Below are 18431 nucleotides of genomic sequence, written 5' to 3' on the forward strand. Positions count from 1 at the left end.
GTGGCGGGCGCCTGTAGTCCCAGCTACTTGGGAGGCTGAGGCAGGAGAATGGTGTGAACCCGGGAGGCGGAGGTTGCAGTGAGCCGAGATTGCACCACTCCAGCCTGGGCGACAGAGCGAGACTCCGTCTCAAAAAAAAAAAAAAAAAAAAAAAAAAAGCATACAAATTTATTTAACATATATACACTGCAGCCTTCGAAGCAAAGGCAGAAAGGTACAGGGTAAATTGTCTATTTATATGCTCAGGTTCAACAAAGTGTGGACAGCCCTGTAGAAATATGATGGGACAAAAAGGCTATGACCTAATGCTAATGCATTAGGTGGAGGAAAAATTAGAAAAGTATTTTTAGGCTTTGTGACCATCTTTAGAAAAAAAGGCTTCTGGTTCCTAGGACCCACCTTGGGGAAGAGGGATTCTGGTCTGTACAGTTAGCTCCCCGGGAAGAATGGGGCTGACAGACAGGAGGACCCAGGACCTCAGAGAACATCTTTTACATCCGAGACTACTTCTGGGGCCTTTATTTTGGGGTATCGTGCTCTGAGCCCCAACAATAGAAGTCAGCTGCATGTGCAAGTTCATCACTTACAATTTTCACTTTCCTCAAAAACACTAAGAAAACAATACAGACAAATCCTTTGCCACTGTAAAACTAGGATTGCCTTTCCTCAAGCTTCCAGTAACATCTTCCTAGTTTCGGTCTGATAACTCACCACAAGCACCTTTAACACTCATAGTTCTAGCAACATATTGGTGATCATGATATATGTATTCTCTAAGTCAGAGATCCTTTCTCTGCAGCAAATAATTCTTTTCTTAACCCTCACTTGAATTGCATTTGGTGTCCATATTTCCCCCAGCCATCTCCTAAAGGCCCTCTAGGCTTCTTGTGCCATGCATGTCAAAATGCTTCCAGTCTCTATCCATTATCTAGTTCCAAAGCTGCTTCCACTCTTTCAGGTGTTAGCTATCAGATCTGTTTGGCAACAGAATCCCTATTGGTTTGCTCTGTTAACCGACAATGTACCACAGACCTGGGTGGCTTAAACAGCAGACATTAATTGTTCACAGTTCTGGAGGCTGGAAGTCCAAATCAAAGCGTCAGCTGGGTTGTTTCCCTCTGAGTAGTAAGAGGGAAGGATCTCTTCCAGGGATTTTTCCTCAGCTTGTAGATGGCCCACTTCTCTGTATGCTACTTCACATTTTCTTCCCTGTACGCATATCTCTTTGTCTGAATTTCCCCTTTTGATAGGCACAATGCACGCTAGCCATTTCGGGTTAGAGCCCACCCTAATGAATGTAATTTAACTTCAGTATCCCACTAAAGAACCCATCTTCAAGTAGGAGAGAGACGAGGGGTCAGGAGTCCAATAGATGCATTTGGTGTTATTTTTCTTGGGGGCGGGACACAACTGAACCCATAGGACATAGGAATCCTGAGTTGTAGGTGGGAATACCTCCTGCCTCTTCCATTATGTTAAGAGAACACTGGTAACTGATGAAGGGAAATAAGGTGACCCCTACCCATCTTTTTTCAAGACTACTTGAATGTTGAGTAATTTTATACACACACACACACGCACACACACACACATATATTTATATATATATAAAATCTGGTTTATTCCATTAAATTCTCTAGGTATAATGAGAGTGAAAAAGCTAACAAACATTGTTAGAGATATAATGTTGATCTGACTAATCCTTATAAAGGGAAACTTAGGAATATAAGAGACAGAAATGACCATGCAGTAAAGGGATTAAATGGAAAATTATTAAATGAAAAGCATTACTGTCCTTGAAACAAGTTGCGCTATAGATATATTAGAGTTGACAATGTTTAGTTCTCGGGAAAAGAATGCATGAAAAATTTTCAGGACGCCACAGGCCACCTGCCCCTCCCCTTTATTACCTCCCCCCGCAAGAGGTAATAAGAACCCATTAATCTCATGACCTCAGGTCTCGATCACACCCCTTTGTCAAAGTTTACCCCCGTTATTTCTCAGATTCTTACATGAACTCAGAAACTAGCCTTTATTTTACTTGCAGCCTCTTAACAGGTGCCTGCCGTGAGAAAATTAGCATCTGGGGTAGAGTCGACTTTTGTCTACTGGGGGTCGCAGATCCCAGTCCTCAGGGCCTCAAGACTGTGCCGCGAAGGAAGAAAAGGAAGGGTTGGAAGCAGCCTCTTCTGAAAACCTGATACCTCCCCTCCACCGCCTCCACTGTCGCCAGGAGGAAAATTCCCTCTCCCATCTTCTGAACACAAGCCAAAGTGCCTCCTGCCCTCCCGCCCCTCGTACATTTCCTCCGGGAAACCGTCGGCCTACCAGCTCTGCAATCAGTCGCACAGAATTCAAATTCGGATTCGGCTTTGATGACCTGCCAGAGAGAAAGGGACTAGAAGTTGGATAACCTCCCACCCCCATATTCCTTCCCAGGAAGAGATGAGGAGATGCAAAAGGGGTTCAAGACAGCTTGCGATCGTCTTCTCCCGCCCCTTGCCACCTCCCCGAACACCCGCCCCCGACGCCCGACAACACCCCCACCCACTTCAATCCAGGCAAATCATAAATCCTACCCAGTCGGCAGCATCCAGATGAGCCACAACTCCTTCCTCAGCGCAACCAGGCCATGGGAGTGCTCCATCCCCTGCCTCGCAGTTACTGATTCACCAAGCCGGGCGCCGCCCAGTCCTGGCGGGGCTTCCCCCACCCCTCACCGCGCCGGGCAATCGCGCGCTCTTTCTTTACCTGCGCTCCACTGGTGGGCAGCGTATGCTCCCGGGTCGACAGCTCTGTTTCGTCTTCTGGTCCCCGTAGCTCTGCAGGGGAACAGGATCGCTGGCGCCTCCTGGGCCGATAAGCGACCCCGGGGCTGCCCGGCTTAGCGAGTGCTTCGCAAGACCGCCCAGCGAGAGGTAGCCGAGTCGAGGCAGCGCGGTTCCCAAGGCAGCCACGGCTGCGCCCACCCTCCAGTTCGGACCTCAGGGCAGCCGCGGTTGCTTTCAGTCTCTGCCCGTTGAGACAAAAGAGCGTGACAAGCGGCGCGACGCGGCCAGTCAGCGGGGCGACGGGGCGGCCTCCCCAGGCAGCCTCTGGCCCTGAAGCTACTGCTAGCAAGACTCGGGAGCTGGCGGGCGGGGGCTGAGGCCGACAGGCACGGGAGCCGGCGCGGCGTCAAGTGGAGCTCGGACGCAAGGACCCGGCCCATTTCCATTTCATCTGTGAGTTTGCTGCTACCCCATCGTTTCCCTTCTCCCCATTCCCTTCCGCCTCGGCTCTGCTCCGGGCTTTGAGACCGGATGCCTGAAACACGAGGTGGGACAGAAACCAAGTGAACAATGAGAGTTCCTTACCTTTGTATAGGGGGAAGGGGGGAAACAGCATTTACTGAGTGCTTTCTGCGTGCGGATGCGCCTGTCTCCTTTCTTCTCAGCAGCCCTGTGAAGCAGGTAGCAGTGTGCCCATTTAACAGGAAAGGACTGAAACACCCAGGCAGTACAGTTAGGAAGTGCAGAGCTAAGAGCTCACTCCCAAGTCAACATATCTGACTTCAAAGGCTGCCCCTTGCCAACACTCCTCTATTCTGTTAGATTAAGGGATAGCGGAGAAAAACCAAAGCCAGGATGGGAGGACCAACTTGGGACTGCATAGAATTAGTGAGCAAGAACTGTTATCTCCATTTCACAGATGAAGAAACTGAGCCAAAGACAGGGAGGTTAAGCGTCTTGCACTGTATCCCGCAGCAAAGAAGTTACAGCATCCAACTTAGCACCTGTATGTTGCTCTCTAGATGCTAATTCTTTGCCCTGGAGCATTGTCTGAAGAGCACTTTTGCACAGGTAGTCTCAAATCATCTCAACAGCAGTCTCAATGTGATGACAGTGCTGAGGGAGGGGGTGAGGAGGTAGTGGGGAGAGGGCTGAAGGAAGATGAAGGCAACCTTTATGGTGCCCATTGTACAGAAGAGGAAACTCTTCTTGGCACTCTTCTTTCCTTCGTTTTTTTAAAAATACTTTTTTTATACTACAAAAAGCTGCCTGTTTTATAAAAGCAACATAATTTCGACAGCCCTTTGTGACCCCAAGGGAGGCAAGGCTCGGAGAGGTAAAATGATTTGTCTGAAATTACAAGGTGAAGCCAAAATTTGGACCGAATCTCTGAATCCAGAACTCACACTATTAACTAAAGTGAGCAAAAAGTGGGCTGCCTCAGAATCATTTTGGAGAGCTTGTTATAAATGCAGATTTCTGGGCCTTACCCCTGGGGGATTTTGATGTACTAGGACTAGGGGTAAAGAGTGTGATTTGTAGTTTTAACCAGCCCTGTAGTTGATTCTGAGGTGTAGAGAGATTCGTGAACCACTGTTCCAAACACCACCACGTGATGCTGAAGGTTATAAGTAAATGGGCCTGTCATCAGTGTATCTGTCCATGGCATATCTGTTATGAAATGTAACTCCAGAGCACAGGTTCCTACCCGCGGTCCTTCCTGGAACTGTATGCAAAGAATCTGGACTCCGTACATTCTTCTGAGTCCACAGCTTTGCAGATTTTCAAATGGGTCTGTCGTAATGTCTTCCTTCTTCAAGCCATGCTTGACAAAGAAGTGTGAGAAATAAAACCCCATTTAACCTAACCCCCAAACCACAGCTCTCTGTTGCTGATATGGCTCTTTCATTTCCTGGCTCAAGGACAGGTTGCTAGGTTGCCCTTCTGTGAGCTCTTCAGGGGACTTCTCCTTTGCTGGATTTGGCATCACTGGCCCCAGAGAAGGAGCAACTCCATGGAAATGGCATGCAGGGCTGTCCAAAGTGAATGGCCATGAAGGCAGTGGCTGGAAAACCTGCTCCATTTTTCCCTGACTTAGAGAGCAGGTATTACTTCCTTTATGTATAGTGTAGCTGGGAGACTCCTGTGGGGCCTGTTCTTGACTCCTGATGCTTGGAAGCAAGTGAACAGTCTGATGCCCTTCTGCTGCCGTTGGCTTCATCTTCAGCCTGCCAAGGCACTTCACTCACTCATTTCCACCCTCTTATTTACAACCCCAAGATCTAGAGTTCCTTGGAGTAAACAATACAGATTTGGAGATGAAGCACCTTCCATCTCAGGATTGTGGCCTGTGGATGGAACAGTGGGGTAGTGGTGGTGGAAGGTGGAAAGTGTGGATGTATGGAGAAGGCAGGTTGCTCACCTCGCACACTTAGGGGTGATGCTGGCAGTAGCTCTTAGGTTTCCTTCAGACTTTTGCTTCTGCTCCCCTGTCCCGTGACATCTGGCTCTTGCCTCCCAGAAGACTCTTGCTCAGTGTTTAAATTGGCTTCATCACCAAATTAGGTATTTACAGCTGGACTTGGTAGGGATGGAATCACATAAGACCAAGAATAGGTGTCAGAGCTCGGACAAAAATAATGACAGGAAATGGATTGTGTAAAGGTGCCAGGGTTGGGCTACTGGAACAAAGCGAGGGACTCTTTGTGCAGGGACGGGGAGAGTATTTGCAATCTGGCTCCAATTGGATACAGGACATCCTATCTCTGGCCTCATGTGTGGGAGTCTGTTCCAACTGATGGCTCTAATGAGACCACATTTTGTAATTTTAACACATAAACCTTAAAAGCTTGAAGGTTTGGAGATAAAGCTTTCAGCTGAAACAATAATAGCTGCCTTTGGCTGCCTTCCTCCTTTGTGCCAGGAACTTTCTATCTGTTATCTCATTTAAGCTTCCCAGCAACACTGTTGAGACAGCCATTGTATCCTATTTTGCAGAGAGGGAAACTGAATTTCAGGGACGTTAAGTAACTTGTGTAAGGCTTCACAACTTTTAAGTGGAGGCACTGGGATTGCAGGCCAGGGATGTCAAACTCCAAAGCCCATGAAAACTCTTCTTTGCTGCCTTCCAAACAAGCAGTCTAAAATGCATTCTGCAGATAACCCAGTTCATTAGACCAATTGCAGCTTTTAGAAGAATTTAGTTGTTATCTTGCCTTTATTCCTATTATCTCTCTCTCTCTCTCTTTTTTTTTTTTTTTTTTTTTTGAGACGGAGTCTCCCACTGTCACCCAGGCTGGAGTGCAGTGGTGCGATCTCAGCTCACTGCAAGCTCCGTCCTATTATCTCATTTTTATTTTGTTTATTTATTTATTTATTTTTTATTAGTGCTATACTTTAAGTTCTATGGTACATGTGCACAACGTGCAGGTTTGTTACATATGTATACATGTGCCATGTTGGTGTGCTGCACCCAGTAACTAGTCATTTACATGAGGTATATCTCCTAATGCTAACCCTTCCCCCTCCCCCACCCCACGACAGGCCCCAGTGTGTGATGTTCCCCATCCTGTGTCCAAGTGTTCTCATTGTTCAATTCCCACCTATGAGTGAGAACATGCAGTGTTTTGTTTTCTGTCCTCGTGACAGTTTGCTCAGAATGATGGTTTCCAGCTTCCTCCACGTCCCTACAAGGGACATGAACTCGTCCTTTTTTATGGCTGCATACTATTGTATGGTGTATATGTGCCACATTTTCTTAATCCAGTCTATTATTGATGGACATTTGGGTTGATTCCGAGTCTTTGCTATCGTGAATAGTGCTGCAATAAACATACATGTGCATGTGTCTTTATAGCAGCATGATTTATAATCCTTTGGGTATATACCCAGTAATGGGATGGCTGGGTCAAATGGTATTTCTAGTTCTAGATCCCTGAGGAATTGCCACACTGTCTTCCACAATGGTTGAACCTGTTCAAAGTCCCACTAACAGTGTAAAAGTGTTCCTATTTCTCCACATCCTCTCCAGCACCTGTTGTTTCCTGACTTGTTAATGATCACCATTCTAACTGGTGTGAGATGGTGTCTCATTGTGGTTTTGATTTGCATTTCTCTGATGGCCAGTGATGATGAGCATTTTTTCATGTGTCTGTTGGCTGCATAAATGTCTTCTTTTGAGAAGTGTCCATATCCTTCACCCACTTTTTGATGGGGTTGTTTGATTTTTTTTCTTGTATATTTGTTTAAGTTCTTTGTAGATTCTGGATATTAGCCCTTTGTCAGATGAGTAGATTGCAAAAATTTTCTCCCATTCTGTAGGTTGCCTATTCACTCTGTGGTAGTTTCTTTTGCTGTGCAGAAGCTCTTTAGTTTAATTAGATCCCATTTGTCAATTTTGGCTTTTGTTGCCATTGCCTTTGGTGTTTTAGACATGAAGTCCTTGCCCATCCCTATGTCCTGAATGGCATTGCCTAGGTTTTCTTCTAGGGTTTTTATGGTTTTAGGTCTGACATTTAAGTTTTTAATCCATCTTGAATTAATTTTTGTATAAGGTGTAAGGAAGGGATCCAGTTTCAGCTTTCTACATATGGCTAGCCAGTTTTCCAAGCACCATTTATTAAATAGGGAATCCTTTCCCCATTTCTTGTTTTTGTCAGGTTTGTCAAAGATCAGATGTTTGTAGATGTGTGGTATTATTTCTGAGGGCTGTGTTCTGTTCCATTGGTCTATATCTCTGTTTTGGTACCAGTACCATGCTGTTTTGGTTACTGTAGCCTTGTAGTATAGTTCCAAGTCAGGTAGCGTGATGCCTCCAGCTTTGTTCTTTTGGCTTAGGATTGTCTTGGCGATGCGGGCTCTTTTTTGGTTCCATATGAACTTTAAAGTAGGTTTTTCCAATTCTGTGAAGAAAGTCATTGGTAGCTTGATGGGGATGGCATTTTATCTATAAATTACCTTGGGCAGTATGGCCATTTTCAAGATATTGATTCTTCCTATCCATGAGCGTGGAATGTTCTTCCATTTGTTCGTGTCGTCTTTCATTTCGTTGAGCAGTGCTTTGTAATTCTCCTTGAAGAGTTCCTTCACATCCCTTTTATGTTGGATTCCTAGTATTATCTGATTTTTAAAAACGAAATTACTAATATAACTTATGGAACAACTTATATACCAGTTGCTGTGCTAAGCACTTTCCATACTTTGTCTCATGCATCCCTCATGACAATCATTTTACATATATAGATACTGAGGATCAGAGAGATGAAGAAACTTGGCCAAGGTTGTAAAGCTAGGAAGTGACAGAGTGAAATTGAAACCCAGGGCTGGCTGAATCCAGAGCCCATGTCTGTGCCCTACAACACAATGCAGTGGGGAAGACAAATGTGGTCCTCATTCTAAATGGGCTCCTCTCTGTCAACCACAGCTCTATTTCCTTCTCACCACATGGGGCAGGCCATCCCCATGCACAACTCACACTTTTAAGCCTATGTGCCTTAGGCTACTTTCTCAGCCTAGAATGCTTGCCGTCAATCCTCTACCTAACAAGATCCTATTCTACTCTACTCAGTTAAGGACTGTGTCATATGCCCCTTCTCAGAGAAATTTCTTGGTTGCTCCCCGTCCCAGGTGGAATAAATTGCTCTTGTCTTTTTGCTTCCACCTTCATTAGTGTACCCTTTATTTTGTCTTTCTGTAGGGTTTAGCTCATTGTTTACCCGTCTTCCCTACTAGATTCCCAGGCACTTGAGGGCAGGCATCAAATTCTATTCACTCTAGCTCCATGGTGGTTTACCCACAATGATTTAGTGGATGATCAATACATGTTTGTGAGCTGACCAAAGGACTGGGTGAGAGATGCCCCGAATGAACAGACAAATGCATTCATTTGTGGCTGGATCCTGGGGCAGTCACACAGGCTACCTATGTGGACTAGACTGGCTCGGAGAGTCTGGAATCCCCTGGGCTCATTTTACTAGGCTGTAAACACAGGAGGCAGGTCAGGGTACGGGTGATATCTGCTCAAGGCCAACTCTAGGTCCATTCTGTGGTCTGTACTTTGAATTCATGTCAAGGGGCCAGGCTCTCCTAGATCATTTATGTTGCGCCTTCCCATTCATGGAAGAAAGGGCTTCCCTGCCTCCCTTAGGAACACAAGATGTGTTCCTACATGCCTCTTTATCTGCTTCTGGCTGTCCTGAGACTGTCTGGAAGGAGCATGTGCTCTGTGGAGACAGATAGTGAGGTCCAGAAGCATCTTTTTTTTTTTTTTTTTGATATATTTTATCGAGGCCACTATGTTATGGATTCTCAACTACTTTATCTCATTTTATGTTACTAATCTCTGCCACAATGTTTTGAGGTGGGTCTTAATGTCCTGGTTTTGTATCTGAAGTACCTGAGACTGAATGAAATGTCTTGCCCGAGGTCACACAATTAAGTAAGTGGCAGAGGCAGAATTCAGTCTCGGGTCTGTCTGCCCTTTCCAAAGCCTGGCATCTTAACGGAAAATACTTTGGAGAAGCTTGATCTTCACTCCCATAAAATGGAAAGGATTGGATTTATACAATGGATCACATATTTAAGGTGAGATGTTTCTCAATTATTGTTCACTTTTAGTCCCCCAAAATGATTTACAAAAATGGCAGAAGGAGTTGGGGATTGAAAAGTACAATTTCTCTATCAACTACTGGCCTGAATGCCCCCATGTCAACCCCCTCTGACAGATATGGTATGGAGATGACTACAAATTATTTTGCCCTTTCTGCTCCTTTTACAGCTCATGTGGGTAAGGCTCCAAGATGTCATTGAATTTCTAAAGGTCACACATCAAGTTAATAACAAAACTTGCTTAGAATGCTGGTATCTCATACTACCCCACTTGCTTCCTGGCCTTTCTGTGGTAGGTACAATAGTTGGGAGTCCTTGCACTGCGAAATCCTAGCCCAGTTTTCTTTCTGCTAAATCATCCTGCCTTATGGCATCAGTGAACACATGTTTATAAATGGTAGGGAGGAAGTGGAACATTGTTGCACTCTGAGGTAGAAGAGGGAACAAACATTTACCTCACTACCTGTACTTATTTAGGTGCAGGTAAGACTTGGGAAAGAAGACCTTTGGTAGGAGAGCTGAGGACTGTTGGGGGCTCCTGTGGATTTAGCGGCCTGGGTATATGGGAGGAGTCCCCTTTGGCTCTGGAGAAATGGAAGTGGGGCTGCCAGAGGCTAGAGGTGCCCCAGAGGGATGCAAATAGTGGGCCTCTTGAGCTTTTACTCCTGCTCAGTTCTCAGCTAAAGGGTAAGAGGCAGAGGGGCCCTCCCAGTGTACTGGCCATGAGCGTTAAGGAAGCTGAGGCTTAAGGCCATCATGGAATGTGGAGGAGGGGGAGGTGGTGATGGGCCGAGCACAGGAGGCTGAGACTCCATATCTCTCCACCAAGAGGTGAGTGTGGCTCCAGGTGAGGGGAGTGGTGGTAAAGTGAGATTGTGGGAAAATGGATGGAGCAGAGTGGTATGAATGAGACTGTGGGGATATGGATGGAATGGGGTGGGGTATGAATGAGATTGTGAGGATATAGATGGAGCAGGGGGGATAGAATGAGACTGAGGGGATATGGATGGAGTGGGGGGTATGAATGAGATTGTAGGGATATGGATGTAGCGGGGGGGATAGAATGAGATTGAGGGGATATGGATGGAGCAGGGGGGATAGGATGGGATTGTGGGGATATGGATGGAGCAGGGAGAAGGGGCTAGGGAAGAGCAGAGCTAATGGGAGTGATTCTGGAAGGAGTAGTACGCCAAGGCCAATTCTGGGCCTGGCAGCCTCGGGAAGGCTGCATTGGGCTTCTTGCAGTGTGGCTTCTACTCCTCCCTGGGGACCTCATCCTGGACTCTGGTCCCCCATTGGCCTGCCAGCTTAATTAGAGTCCCAACCTTCATGCCCCCCATCACATAGCCCAGGGTTCTGTGGGAAACCTGTGGGTCTGCTGGTCCTGCCAGGCTTCCTGTCCCTGTCAGTGTAGATGGAAGCCCTCCAGCCTGGCCATCATGTCCCTCCCCTTCTCCCCTGTCTTCCTGCCCCACACCCACACAGCTCTGTGCTCTTTCCCTGAGGTTCCAGCTCTGGCTGCTGCACACCCTGTCTCGTCATTCCAGGGACCCCCTCTTTCCTCCCCGGCAAACTCCCTCAGATCTGCTCTGAGCATTCATTTTTTTTCGATCCCAAAGTTCCTTCATATGTCCTGGCTTCCAAGTTGCTTCTCATACTAGCCATCTGCTTCCTGGCCTTTCTGGGGTAAGGAGCAATAGTTTGGAGTCCTCGCACTGCCTATTCTATCTAGTACAGTGGTTCTGAGCTGGGAACAGTTTTGCCTCCCTGGGGACGTTTGGCAAGGTCTCAAGATATTTTTGGTCGTCACACTGGGTATGTCACCACAGGTGCTACCGGCACGCACTGAGCCGAAGCCAGGAAGCCTCTGAATATCCTCCAGTGCACAGGACAGGGACCAAGAATAAAAAATTATCCTGCCCAAAATGTCAATAGCACTGAATTTAAGAAACCCTGCTCTATGATATAGCTACAGGTCTACAGGGTTAGGTTTGGAAATTGCCAGGTGCTCATCCTTTAGGCACTGAACTTCCAGGAGTAGCTGCTCTTTCCCTTCCCCACTTGCTGGAGGGGGACTGGGCATTGCCATGAAACAGCTACAACTTGGGCAGGAATCTATGGAGAGAAAGGTGAGGGGAGATTCCCCTTACCCAAATTTAATACCGACTTTTAGAGAAAGCATTGCACTTCCACTGTTAAATGGCTTTCTGCCTCTGCAAGATAGTGCCAGGTTTTTTTTGTTTTTTTGTTTTTTTTTTTGAAACAGAATAGCAACTTATTATTCTAGTAGTTTATAGAATGGACAGTTTTATGTCGTGAAAGTTGATGCATTAAGTTTTGGAGTCTTCCCCTCCTCTATTTCATGTTCTTCAAGTAATCCTTCTTTGAATATTGGAATATTTGCTGTGTCAGCAAAATACTGTAGTGATGGCTCTGTCCAGAAAAACCGATTGCCTTTCTTTTAATTTAAGGTTAATGAATTCTTAATTTCTTAATGGTGTGCTTATATATCAGAAACTGGCTCAAAGAGTTGCTTGTTTCCGTCGACCTGAGTTTCTTAGGGTTCATTTCCAATTAAGCAATGAAAATACTTGCCAACGGAATTAATTGGTCGCTCTAATCTATTTTTTTCCACCCTTGCCAATTTCTTCCACCTGCACCCAGTTGTCTTCAGCATGGGGGAGCAGAACCACTCTCCCAGGAAGGAGCTTCAGCACAGGACACGAGCAGAGGCTCCAGGAAAGAAAAGCTGGCACTCCCAGGCCTATGCCCTTGGGGCTGTTTCCAACTCTATGTCTACTTTTCTGACCTTTCCTATCTATAAGGTTGTGTTCCGGCAACAGATCCATGCCATGGCAGTGTCAGAGGCTATGAGACAGCTTTGGCACGAAGGTCCTCAATACTTCTACCGGGGAATCTACCGTCCTCTTCTGTCCAAGACGTTGCAAGGGACTCTTCTTTTTGGGACTTATGATGGCCTGCTGTGCTTTCTCTCTCCTCTTGGGCCATACACCCTGGGATGCCACTGGGCTGCAGGGATCATGTCTGGCCTGGTGGAGGCTGTGGCACTCAGCCCCTTTGAAAGGGTGCAAAATGTGCTCCAGGATGGTCGCAAGCAAGCTCGCTTCCCCAGCACCTTCAGCATTCTTGAGGAATTCAATTCTTATGGGCTTTGGGGGCGGCTGTCACGGGGCTACTACCATGGTTTCTGGCCTGTCCTGGCCAGGAACAGCCTGGGGAGCACTCTATATTTTTCTTTCAAGGACCCCATGCAGGATGGCCTGGCAGAGCAAGGCCTGGCCCGTTGGGTTCCTGCCTTGGTGTCTGGTAGTGTCAATGAAACGATCACCTGCCTAGTTCTGCATCCTCTGATTGTGCTGGTTGCTAATATGCAGTCCCATATGGGATGGCAGAGCATGCCAAGCCTGTGGGCCTCTGCCCAGGATGTGTGGAACACTTGGGGCCAAAAGCTGCTCCTGAGCTACCGTGGATGCTCCCTGGTCATCCTAAGGTCCAGTGTGACATGGGGCCTCACTACGGCAATCCAGGACTTCCTGCAGAGGAAGTCACACTCCAGGAAAGAGCTGAAGACTGACTAGCTGCAGAAAGTGTGGCCGTGCCACCTTTGTTATTCTAAATCTTCCCTGATTGGTTCTATATAGCTTATTTCTTTGGCTCGGTTGCCTAATACAGCCATTTTTTAGCATCTGTAAACTCATTGCATGGGAGAAGTTCCCACCTACCAACCTGTTGAGCAAGGACAAAGCCCAAAAGTATTCCTTAGTCAAAAAGAAACGTTCGCCCCAGTCTCTCCACAGCTTCAGTAGCCTCAGAGCCAGGAGGCCTTTAAATAACGTGTAACCCAGATTAAGTGTCATTCCTTTAAGGAATTCCTTGGCAATAAGCAGAAACTTAAAAAGATGACCTTACTTAGGCACTTTGAGCTCTGGGACCCCTCTAGGTGTCCTCCAGACCAAACTGAGTGGAACTCCAATTTCAAAGAACTGTGCTTGACTCTTAGGATGGGAATTCCATAAAACTTCTCAGATGGCTACATTTTCATGATATTGTTCACTGCCTCTACCAGCACCTCTCACTTCTCAAGGCTGTGGGTCCTACTTTCAGGGTAGCAGCTGTGGCTGGAAATCCTAAATTAGGCTTGCATGAACTCGTCAGGTGCCACAAGAACTAGTGGGGCTGGAGATGGGAGTGCGAAGAAGTGTGGCCCATGAATGGAAAGGATAAAACTTTGAAAGAAGAGATTTAATTACATGCGAAATAGAAACATTTGCTATAGTCTGCTTGGTGTTATCTGTTAGGACATTTCTGAGAGCAAGGTGATAACATTGCCCAGAAACAATTTGAGTTTCCCTAAGAGACCTGGAAGTGAAGTGACCATATCTCTTCACAGATAATTGCATATTTTGTTGATGTGATAAATGTAGTTAGTATGACATAAAGATCAGAAATCTTAGCCTGTCATTCAGAGCCATTCAAAATATGCTCCTTATATAACTTTCAACATATTGTCACTCCACTTACATAAACCCCAAACACTAGCCATAATGAACCTTGTTCTCTCCCCAGACATTCCATGAACTTTCCCATGGCCATGCTTTGGCCCACACTATTCTTTCCACCTGCAGTGCTCCTTCTTCACGTGCCAGTCTACCAAAATCCTTCCAGCTCCTCAAAGCCCAGCTCAGAGGTCACCTTCTCTTTGGAGCCTCTTGATTTCCCCCAAGTGAATGTGACATTAGTCTCTGTGATGCCCCTTTCTAACAGCACTTCATAGATGGTACTGATTCTGTTATGTCACTAATCTCATGTGACCCTGTGTTCTTGTATTCTTCAATACCTCCTACTAGGCCGTAAAACTTATTGAAAGCAGGGATTCTTGTATGCATTTTAAAATCTTCCATTGTGCCTAGGTGCTCAATAACATCGGTCGAATTACTGAATTGATTATCAAGCTGTGATGTGGTATATCCTCCGGTTGCTGTCCCTTGTACATGAAGATAAAGTTATTGACTCACTGTCAGCAAGACACATGCCTTTGAGCTGTGTTTTTATTTTCTTTTAATAGTGGTTTTAGTTTTGTGCTAATGATGATGATGCTGCTGTTGATAATAATAATAATAATAATAATTAATAATAATAATAAAAAATTACTTTCAACTGGAACATTTGATGAGTTTGTGTTACTGATGGCATATTTGCTATTAGCACCAGTTCAGGAACTGAAATTTCACAAACAGATTCACAATATATAACTGTCCCATTTGTTTCAACTCTGGGATTTTGAGGATTTCCAAGATGACATGTGTTATAGTTTCCCCCTACAGATATCTCAGTAATGCCCTCCACTTTCATCTCCTTACTGAACCAAATTTGTCCTGTATTTGTCTTACCAGGTTGTAGATCTAGCAGTGAGAACTTCTCACTGAATGCCACAGAAATTAAAGACACAGTTGTTGGAGATATGATGTCAGACACCATTTGTCACCAAGGTTGGCAGAAAATAGCTGGTCCAGGAGAGCTGAAGATGAGTTTCCACATCTGCAGATCGGGGTGTGTTGGGACAGTACTCAACTTGTGGATTCAAGGAAGTATGAACACAGAGTCTGCATAAGGAAAGGAAAAAGATGCATTTATCTCCCAAGTACACTGGTGATTTCCACTTATGTCACTCTGTCCATCCATGTCCCTTTCTTCATTTTAACTTCTTATTTAAAAATAATTTCAAACATTTAAAAATGTTGCAAGCATAAATACAGCTTAAAGAACACCCATGTACCCTTTACCCAAATTCACCTATTATTAACATTTATCCCCATTTGCTTTATTATTTAAGTGTGCACTCTGTCTATACGCACACAGGATATTTTTTCCCTGAACTATCTGTGAATTGCATAGAACAATTTTCAATATTCCTCGATTCAATGTTTGCAAGTCCACATTCTTTTAAAAAAGACTGTGTTTTATCTCTATGACAACGGGACCGTTATTACAGAATATTATAAAATGAAAAGTTACATGGTATATGTGATATTGTTAAATATATATTTGCTCTTCAATCCTGTTTCCTGGCATGCAACTCCTAAAATCCTTAGAATTTCCAAAGTGATATCTTTTTGTATGCTAATAATTGACTGATGGCTGGCAGCCTCTGGTTGCTTCAGGATGGGAACTAGTCACCAGAAAGACCAAGGTGCCATTAGAGGGTTGGGACTTAACAGCCTCATTCCCGACCTCCAGGGAGGGGAGAGGGGTGGAAGATTAAGTTGATCACCAGTGGCCAATGATTTAATCAATCATACCTATGTAATGGAGCTTCCATAAAATCCCCAAGGGACTGGGTTTGGATAGCTTCCAGATAGCTGAATATATGGAGGTTCCTGGAGGGTGGTGACCCAAGGAGGGCATGGAAGCTCTGAGCCCCTTCCCCAGTACCTCACCCTATGCATCTCTTCATCTCTATCCTTTGCAATATCCTTTATAATAAACTGGTCAACATTAGGTATTTCCCTGAGTTCTGTGAGCCTTTCTGACAAATTAATCAAACCCAAAGAGGGGGTCATGTGAACCCAAACTTGAAGCCCATCTGTCAGAAGTTCTGGAGGCCTGAATTTGCGACTGGTGTCTGAAGGGCCTGGGAACAGTCTTGTGAGACCTAGTCCTCAGCTTGTGGGATATGACGCTATCTGTAGGTAGATTTGTGTCAGAATTGAATTGGAGTACACCCAGCTGGTGTTTGCTGCAGAACTGATTGCTCACTTAGTGTGTGGGAAAACCCCACACATTTGAACATGGAAATATTCTTTGTTGATTGCCGTGATGTGAGAGCAAAGGAAAAAGTTTGTGTGTTTTCCCCTCAGAGCATATTTTAAAGCTAAGTTGCTAATAATTGCTTAAATTTACTATATTTGCCTTTATAAAAACTTTACATTATGTATGTTTAAAGCTTGAAGCTATTCAATTATAATATAAACGTGGATCTACAACTGAAGCATGTTATAATTTAAATAATTGAGTTTTACAAATTGGTTCATATAAAATCCTAGGCAATACTGTAAAATTATACAGACTGTCAACTTTTTCCACTTAAATCTTCTGAGCAAAATTTAAGGGTGTAGTAGTTTTCAAGTAATTTGAAATGTCAATATTAATATTTAGTTTTGTGATGTTTATGTGGGCATATTTTCTGATATAAAAAAATGACTTTCAGGAGTTGAGATCAATAAAATAAGGAGGTAATAAATACCTACATCTGTTTAAAGACATAAAATATACAATTTAACACTAAAGCTACTTGGTATAAAAAGTCAAAAGAAAAAGAATAAAAAGCCATCACAAAACACAATATATGCATGACATATATTTTTGTCTAAATATAAACTACATCAGCTTTTCTAGAGCTCAAGTTGAAATAATAAATAACTAATGTTTTATGAAAAATCATTATATGGTTTATTTAGACTTAATTTTGCTTTTACAACTTATTTTTAAACATTAAATAGCATTATAATTTTACTGGGATAAGGACATATAGTGTAGTACATTAAAGTTATATATAAAATAATGTTGCATATGAGAGAAAAAGCATAATAAATCAGAAACTATAAAAAGCTTTCATGAAAGAATAGGATAAAAATACTGTATTTCTCTAGTCTGTTCACTCTCTAATGTCTCTGGTTCTTTCATATCATCTTTCTTCCCTCAAATCTTTTAATATACCCTCCCTCATCATTTCCAACTAGTGACCTTGCTTTCTATTTCTTTAAGAAAAGAGATACGCTCAGACGAGAATTGCCAGTTTAAAGAACATTTATAAAGCTATCACCCACGTAATAACTAGCCCGCGCAAGAAATAGAGCCCTTTAATAACCTACTCCTCTCCCCCCGCCAATGATGATATCCCTCCTTCCATCTTAGGGGTAGCCCCCATGCTGACTTTTGTGATAATAATTTCTTTGCTTTTGTTTATAGGTTTTCTTCCTTATAAGCATCCCTAACCAACAGCTCTGTTTTACAGATGTTTGAGCATTATATGCTTTATAAACTTGGAATTGTGACTATCTTGTTTCACTCCACATTGCTTGTGATACTCATCGATATTGCAGATAGCTGTAGTTGATCCATTTTTATTGTTTACAGTTTACCGTTGTACCATAATTTATTCATGATAAGTTTGAGGGTCATTCTGGTTGTTTGCAGGGTTTTCTTTCTTTCTTTTTTTCTTTTTTTTTTTTTTACAGTTTATTAGTTTTATTGATGCGTAATAATTGTATATGTTTCTGGGGTACATTTGATATTTTGATACATGCATACAATATGTAATGGTCAAATCAAGGTAATAGGGATATCCATCAGCTCAAATTTATCATTTCTTTACGTGGGAAACATTCCAAATCTCTTCTAGCTATTTTGAAATACACAATAAATTGAATACTGTGGTCACTCTGTTGTGCAGAGCTTATTCCTTCTCTCTAACTCTATTTTTGCATCCATTAACCAATCTCTCTTCATTCGCCCCTCTGCAGGACCCTTCCCAGCCTCTGTTAACCACAGTTCTACTCTCCACCACCTTGAGATCAACTTTTTTAGCTCCCCCATATGAGTGAGGACTTGTGATATTTGCCTTTCTGTGCCTGGATTATTTCACTTCACATTTCACTTCACATAATGTCCTCTGAGCACATCTATGTTGCCAGAAATGACAGGATTGCATTAGTTTTTTTTTTTATTATACTTTAAGTTCTGGGATACATGTGCAGAACCTGCAGGTTTGTAACATAGGGGTACATGTGCCATAGTGGTTTGCTGCACACATCAATCCGTCATCTACATTAGGTATTTCTCCTAATGCTATCCCTCCCCTTGCTCCCCGTTCCCAGACAGGCCCCAGTGTGTGATGTTCCCCTCCCTGTGCCCATATGTTCTCGTTGTTCAACTCCCACTTATGATTGAGAGTGTGCAGTGTTTGGTTTTCTGTTCCTGTATTAGTTTGCTGAGAATGATGGTTTCTAGCTTCATCCATGTCCCTGCAAAAGA

The 18431-nt window shown here is 44.1% G+C and overlaps 1 protein-coding gene and 1 long non-coding RNA gene across 2 annotated transcripts; both read left to right on the forward strand.

Moving 5' to 3' along the window:
- Positions 1-2581: 2581 nt before the first annotated feature.
- LOC134760930 (uncharacterized) lies at positions 2582-17837 on the forward strand. The gene is made up of 2 exons (XR_010139058.1): positions 2582-3224; positions 14792-17837. It is a non-coding gene; the product is annotated as an uncharacterized LOC134760930 (long non-coding RNA).
- On the forward strand, positions 10514-14492 carry LOC100435261 (solute carrier family 25 member 53-like). Its single transcript, XM_054544904.1, has one exon. The coding sequence runs from the start codon at positions 12053-12055 to the stop codon at positions 12974-12976; it is 924 nt and encodes a 307-aa protein (XP_054400879.1). The 5' UTR covers positions 10514-12052; the 3' UTR covers positions 12977-14492.
- Positions 17838-18431: the final 594 nt, after the last annotated feature.

This window comes from Pongo abelii, chromosome X (assembly GCF_028885655.2).
Source record: "Pongo abelii isolate AG06213 chromosome X, NHGRI_mPonAbe1-v2.0_pri, whole genome shotgun sequence".
Classification (NCBI taxonomy): domain Eukaryota; kingdom Metazoa; phylum Chordata; class Mammalia; order Primates; family Hominidae; genus Pongo; species Pongo abelii.